This window comes from Macaca nemestrina, chromosome 19 (genome assembly GCF_043159975.1).
Source record: "Macaca nemestrina isolate mMacNem1 chromosome 19, mMacNem.hap1, whole genome shotgun sequence".
NCBI lineage: Eukaryota > Metazoa > Chordata > Mammalia > Primates > Cercopithecidae > Macaca > Macaca nemestrina.
Window position 1 is genome coordinate 10,842,499 of NC_092143.1, and position 6,934 is coordinate 10,849,432.

The window sequence follows — 6,934 nt, forward strand, 5'->3', positions numbered from 1 at the left end:
ATTGTCCTACTCAACAGTATCTACATGGTTTATGATCCAAACAGGGCAATGCTAACTAATAAAAATACTTCAAAAAGATGACATTTATGTCAAATATATATGCTTCATTGTAAACTATTTTTTTTTTCTAGATGGAGTTTCGTTCTTGTTGCCCAGACTGAACAAGTGCAGTGGCGTAATCTCAGGTCACTGCAACATCCACCTCTTGGGTTCAAGCAATTCTCCTGCCTCAGCCTCCTGAGTAGCTGGAATTACAGGCGCCGGCCTCCGTGCCCCGCTAATTTTTGTATTTTTAGTAGAGACGAGGTTTCACAATGTTGGCCAGGCTGCTCTCGAACTCCTGACCTCAGGTGATCTGCCAGCCTCGGCCTCCCAAAGTGTTGGGATTACAGGCATGAGCCACTGCACCTGGCCTAAACTAATTTTGTATTCCGTATTCTATTGTATAGTGATCCAAAATATTCACCATTATTGTGCATGTTTGAAAGACATTTAAGGAAACTGGGAATGTGGATCGTACAAAGATACTTGACCACTGTAACACTTCCCTGCTCACTGTTAATTTCAGTCATTTGAAAGATATCTTTAAGTATTATTATCTTTGTTTTCTAAGAAAAGGAATGTCACTTTTAAAGTTCACCTTGCCAGCAGTCATCTGTAAATCTATCAAGATAAAAACTGAGACGTGAATCTTGATAACTCTCTCTTATTACCAGCCTCTCCCAAGGCCTTATATGGGCATAATAATTTAATAGCAAAATCTAGCCATAATGTCCGTATTTGGTTTTTACTGTAAAAATTACCTTAATTTTCACTGTCTTTGGCTTAATTTTAAAAATTCAAAGAACATCAGACATGTTCATATGCAGATAGAGGCATGTTTTTAAAAGGAAAAAAAATTGCCAATAGAGATAGTAGTTTCTAAGCATACATCAGATGTCATACACACAAACTGGCAGCTGAAGATAACATAAAATATAGGAATTGGGTAGAAGATACTTAAGATCTTTTCTTACTGGAAAATTCTAAGAACTAGCATTATTTGCAGGAATATATATATAGATACAGAAATAAGTGGCAAATGTACACATAGTGTAAAGAATATGCATAATTGTCACATGAATAAAAATCTAGAATCAAATAGAGAGTTCAAATAATTGAAATTGTCACATGCTAAATTAGTATTTAATGAGAAATGATAACTATACAAATGATAAATAAACACAGATATCACAGATCCATTTCAGAAAACAATGTCCAGGATTCACAATATTCTAGACAAGTAAAGATTCAAACATATTCATTATAATTTCTGCACTATAAATCCATAGATTGGGAATTCATATATGAAGTAATGATTCTGAAAGTTCTTCAGAACTTTGAAATGGTCAGAATGACTAAGTTATTTATATGTTTTATCTTAAATATATTTATGCATCTAATTCTTGGCAAATTGGTAATGCATGCCATATGAGATATATTCTCTCTTTAAAAACTAGTTTTTACAGACTTGGAGACCAAAGAAATTGTAAAGTGGTCTAAAGGACAAAATATACAAATGTACATATGCACATTTCTATTTATTTCATTTTATTAGTTATTTTGAGACAGAGTTTCGCTTTGCCACCCAGGCTGGAGCGCAGAGACAAGATCTCGGCTCACAGCAACTTCCACCTCCCAGGTTCAAGCAATTCTCGTGCCTCAGCCTCCTGAGTAGCTGGGACTACAGGTACACATCACCAGACCCCACTGACTTTTTGTAATTTTTAGTAGAGACAGGGTTTCACCATGTTGCCTCAGCCTCCCAAAATGCTAGGATTACAGGCTTGAGCCACCGTGTCCAGCCATTTGTATTTATTTTAATGAGTGAGCTTCTATAAAAGGGTAAATTTTCATCAATCTCTCTCATGAACAAATATTCTGAGGAAAGCTGTTGTGAGAGGAAAGGAAAACTCACAGTGTTTACAGAAAGGAGATCAATTATCCTTAAGCCAGGAATGGAGTTGTCCTGAGGTTTTAATCAAGAAGGGAGAAAGGGCAAGAGGTAGGTGAATCCACAATAAGTTGTTAAAACAAAAGAAAAATATGCAAAAACTGAAATTCTCAATAGGTGCTCAGCTCATAAAGTTAGTGCTCTTCAAAACCCCAAATCTGTTCCTCCACATTTCCCTGCTTCTCCTACAGCGAAGTTGGTGCAAAGTGACAATGCCTGGTCCGATGTACTCTGAGTAGCAATGATGCAGGGGTTATTTCTTATAAATAATTCAGGCTTAACACAGTATGACTCTGTAATACACACACAAACACCAGTGTATACTGCCTCTCAAACTGTGGACACTCCAGGATAATTTGACCACGTGTTGAGTGTGTACCTGAATATACATAAACACACACAACCCTATCCTGAGACACTCCTTCAGAACCCACACATATCAATACCAACCTCTCACCTGAGTTTGAGTAAGAAATATAAAATGTCTGTAGAAGACACTATTTTGCCTGCATACAATGTGTCTGTGAATAGTCATGTTGATGTATTTGAATGAATTTCTTGAAAAAAAATGATGTGAGGTCTGTGTCTAAAATAAGTCAAGGTATAGCAGTCTAAAATTTGTACAGTGATGTTGATGACAATGACTGTGATGATGGTGATGATGGTGGTGATGATGATGATAATGGTATCATTCCACAATGCTGCATCTATTTTTGATAACTTTAGGGTCAATACATAAACTGTTGGATTATTAATGCTTTCAGTGATTGAGTTCTTAGTTTGGCTGCAAACCAAAAACCGACTGGATATTTTGCTATATATGCCTTGCTTACTAAACTTTACTTCTTTGCCCAAACAGTGGGTAAGGGACTGGACTCAAAAGGTTGCTAGCTTCCCCAGTGAGACACAGGGCAAGGGCCCTTTTGACCTCATAAAACTGGAAGCCCCTCTGAAAGGGCTGACTTGCTACCTAGAGGACAAGAAATGCCTTACAGCCCTCATTCAAAATTGCACTAATCTGTGAGGAGCAAAGTGCACATTAGAACATTTCATCATAACTTATGTTTCATGTCAGTAATTATCTCTGATGCAATTGGCCTCATATCCAGGCCTTTTTTTCCTCCATTAGAATATCACAGACTTTGATTTTTGAAAGAATGAGTCCTGTCCATAATAAATCAAATATCTATGTATGTTTAATTAAAATTATTTATATTTTGAAATTTAGTTTTGGACATAAATCATACGAACTCATCTTATCCTTAGAGTTAAAAAATATGTTACTTGGAAAAGTTCATACTTTCGAGTCCATAAAATTAGGAATAAGTATTATTAACTATGCAAAGGAAATATTAATGTTTGGATAATTTCAATTTTTATGATTTGGGGTATGACTCTTTAAGGCACACAGTATTTGCTTAGAGTTTTACTCTCTTATGGGACTCACTTAACTTAGTAAGGTCACAGAACCAGCCATGTGAAGTTCTGCCATTTAAATTCACTCTTCTGCATATTAGAATATTCTGAATAGAAAAGCATCTGACTTAAAAAAAAGTTCCCAAAATAGTCAAGGTGAATTTAGTATTTTGATTTAATTTAAAACAAAACTGTTTCAATATCTAACTTTGAAGTTTACGTTTCTCAGGTAGAAATGGAGGACAAAAGCAATTAATTTTTATATAAACACACTTTCATTGTTTTCTATGAAGGTTGCACTTTACAAAGGCAAAGCTCTAAACAGTGAACACAGCAAAAGAGGCTTTGTAAGTGTAAATATACGTTTGCACACATCGGTAGGCAGAAATGGTGTTCAAGATGACATTTCAAACGCCGTGAATGCCAGTTACCCAAAAAGCATTCAATGCACTTTCCTTGGACCGTGGGTTATAATTGGGTTACATACTCAGTTTTTATTGTGTGAAATCCTGGCAGGCTTGGATGGGGTGGGGGGGAATCCTATAGACTCCAGGGCCAAGTGCGCAGGAAGGGGATACTCAGGCTACATTCTTCAGTCTCATTTTCACATGCAGGTGACTCTGTGAACGCAGACACACATCTTGTGTGGGACTTAACTCATTCATTAGTTATATATAGTGTGAAGCATCACACACAATCTCGATTTCAAGAAGAACAAAGGCCGAGAAAAATAAACAAGCATCGTGTCGTAAAGCAAAGGGCTTCAAAGGTCAAGCTAAGAAGATGACTCCCTTCCACCTCCATCTCTGCACCTCCCTTGGCTGACAGCTGTGTGGTGACAGACTTGAGCATTGCGTCCCAGCTGCGAGGAACAACCAGACTCCTGGAGAACCGCAGCTTTTTCTGTGGGTTCGTCCTTATATCCCTGGGAAAGAATGAGGCGCTTTCTCCTACCCAAGAAAAGCCCTTGAAACCTGGCCGAGGATCTGACTCTGGCGCCTGCTCTCTTTCGCCTTGGTGGGGCTCACGGCAGCGCACGTTGGCTCCAGGCTGGAGGAAGGGGGGCGTTGCTGTCGCACTCGCTCTTGCAGCCTCCCAGTCTACTACAGAACTGCTGAAGTTCCAGAATGGGCCCCTGTTGTCCTTGGGGTACAGTCTGCATCTTTAATGCGAAACCCAGCAGAGGCAGCACCAAGAGTCAAGTCGGCCTTCGCCGTCCGTCCTCCTGTCCCCAACACCTGGCGCCGCCAACTCCCGACAAAGCGACTCCTGGTGCTTGGTGCTCTGCCCTCTTTCAGGGATTCTACTGTACCTTTCTTCTACTCTCTAACACTACTCTTCTTTTGCTTTCTTTTTTACACAGAAATTAGCAAAGTTCTCCCCTCTTTTTCCCCTTCCCCAAGTTGGAGGATTCTTCCAGCCATCAGGGAACACAGGGAAGGTTCTAGCTCAAGAGAAGGTTCTCTTTTGCCCCGGGATGCAGGAGCCTGGTAGAACTGGAACTTGGAGGACAGTGAGGCAGACACAACCAGAGTCCGGAGCACGGGCACTTTCTTTCCCAGACGAGTTTCCCCTCGCTCTTCCGGACCACCCCACCCGGGTCAGCCTCCCAGGGCACCCCACCTCGCGCGCTCCCTGGGGACCTCCTGCCCGTCCCTCCATCCTCCCCCTCGCGTCCCAAGTCTAGGCCGCTCCCGTCCAGGTGCCCGCCCCTCCTGTCCCGCTGCCTCCCGTTGAGTCCCTCCTACCGCCTCGTCTGGTCACTAGAATAGTTTTGAACCCTTGGGTTCTACACTGTTTCCCTCCCAAGCCAGGCAGCGTATCTCTCAAGAAGTAGAGAAAGGTCTCCATCAACTTTGCCGTTACGGAGCAGTGTCCACCGGCGGGCGCGGGGCACACACCTGCCTGCACGCGGGCGCGGGTCCCCGGGTCGGGGAGCACTCGCGGGGCGCGGGAGCCGCCCTCCGCCACGGCGAAGACGCCCTAAACTCGCTGGCTACAGCCGGCAGGGACGCGCGGCGCTGGGAGGGCATAAAACGGGAATTTCGAATTGAGCTTGGGAAGCGGGGACCAGAAAATGGTGATTCTAAACACACGCGAGCTTCGCCACACAGCAGTTCCACCCGAAAGGCGCACACTTTTGAGAACAGACCATCGTGGATAGCACCGCACAGAAACCTCCTCCAAGGCACGTTCCTCGTTGGAACTGACAACCCCTTTCGTCTACTGACTTCCCCGCACGGTCGAAGACAGCCCGGTGCACTCGAGGATGGGGACTCAGGCGCTCCCGGAGCCCGCAGGTCCGTCTGCAGAACCCCCCCGGCAGGTGCGGGCCCCCACCTGGCCAAGCAACAGGGCCGGGTCCCTCTCTGCCCAGTACCCGCACGGGTCACCTCTCCCTGCCCCCCAGGCAGCCAGCCGGGCCGAACGAGCGCAGGGGAAGGAGCAAGCCGAGCGAACCACTCACCCCTAGCTTCCTGCTGCGGATTTTCACGTAGCCCTGCTTGACTATGTCGTTAAAGTTGGAGGCCATGGCCAGCGCGATCGGGCTCCTGCGCTCCGCGATCCGCTCTCCAGAGTCGAGAGCCGCCGTCCGCCGCCGGGTCTGCGCGGGTCTCGCATCCAGCCGGCCGCCGCCAGCAGCAGCGCCGCCGCCCGCTCCTCCCCGAGCTCCCGCCGGTGGGGACGCGGGGTCGCCTGCAGGGCCGCCGCGGACGGGGAAGGGGGCCCGGCGCCGTGAGCCACACCAGCCCTCCGCGTTCCGGCGCTCACCTTCGCCCCCCGCCGCGAGCCCCGCGCCGCGGCCCGCGCAGCCGCCAGCTGCGGGCGCCCCCACCGCGCCGCCGCCCCCGGCAGCACCCACGGGCTGGCGCCTCGCTCGGCGGCGCACAGCTGGCCGGAGCGCACCACCGCGGCTCCCCGGCGCGGGGGGAGGGGGCGGGCCGGGGGGGCGGGCTGATGCGCCGGCCCCGCTCCCTCCCCCTGGTCCGCGGGATGGCTGGGCTCGGAGACGCTCGCAAGAAGCGCTCCATCCCTCTCCGCGCGGGCGGGAGCGCCTCCGCCGCCGCGCGCCCCGGGCCCGCTCCCCACCCGGCTCCCCACCCGGCTTCCCGGTCCCTCAGCGCTCCCCGGGCGCGAGATTCCTAAGGACACGGCGCCTCATTCCCGGGCTCTAAATCTCCACTCGCAAGCTGGGCACCGGGGAAAGGGCGGTGGGGACACTTCCAACGTGCAAGGCCAGCGGGAGCGAGACACTTGTTTATTTCATCGGCCTTGTTTACAGTACATTTTTATTCCCAAGCACACGCGGTCGTTCCAGGTCTTTGCCCCGTTAGGAAGTGTAAATCAATCGACGCCAAACCCTTCCTGGTGCACACAAAGAGACCAATCGTGCGCATGTGTCTAATCCTCCCGCAGCCTAGAAACAGGCAAGCGGGCGAGGCAGCCGGGCGCCGACGTCCTCTGCTGAAGGAGTGGCGAAGACCGACCCGAATGGTTGATTTATGCATGCGTTTTCGTTAACTA

General features: G+C 47.5%; 1 protein-coding gene across 2 annotated transcripts in view; it reads right to left on the minus strand.

Moving 5' to 3' along the window:
• LOC105476952 (docking protein 6) overlaps positions 1–6,300 on the minus strand; it is a 445,591-nt gene extending 439,291 nt beyond the window's left edge. Inside the window, exon 1 of one of the 2 annotated variants that reach the window (XM_011733258.3) lies at positions 5,877–6,300. In XM_011733258.3, the coding sequence (XP_011731560.1) occupies positions 5,877–5,942 (66 nt within the window). In that variant the 5' untranslated portion in view covers positions 5,943–6,300. The remainder of the gene's footprint in view (positions 1–5,876) is intronic. The other variant, XM_011733257.3, reaches the window with a different exon arrangement.
• Between the last annotated feature and the right edge of the window lie 634 nt (positions 6,301–6,934).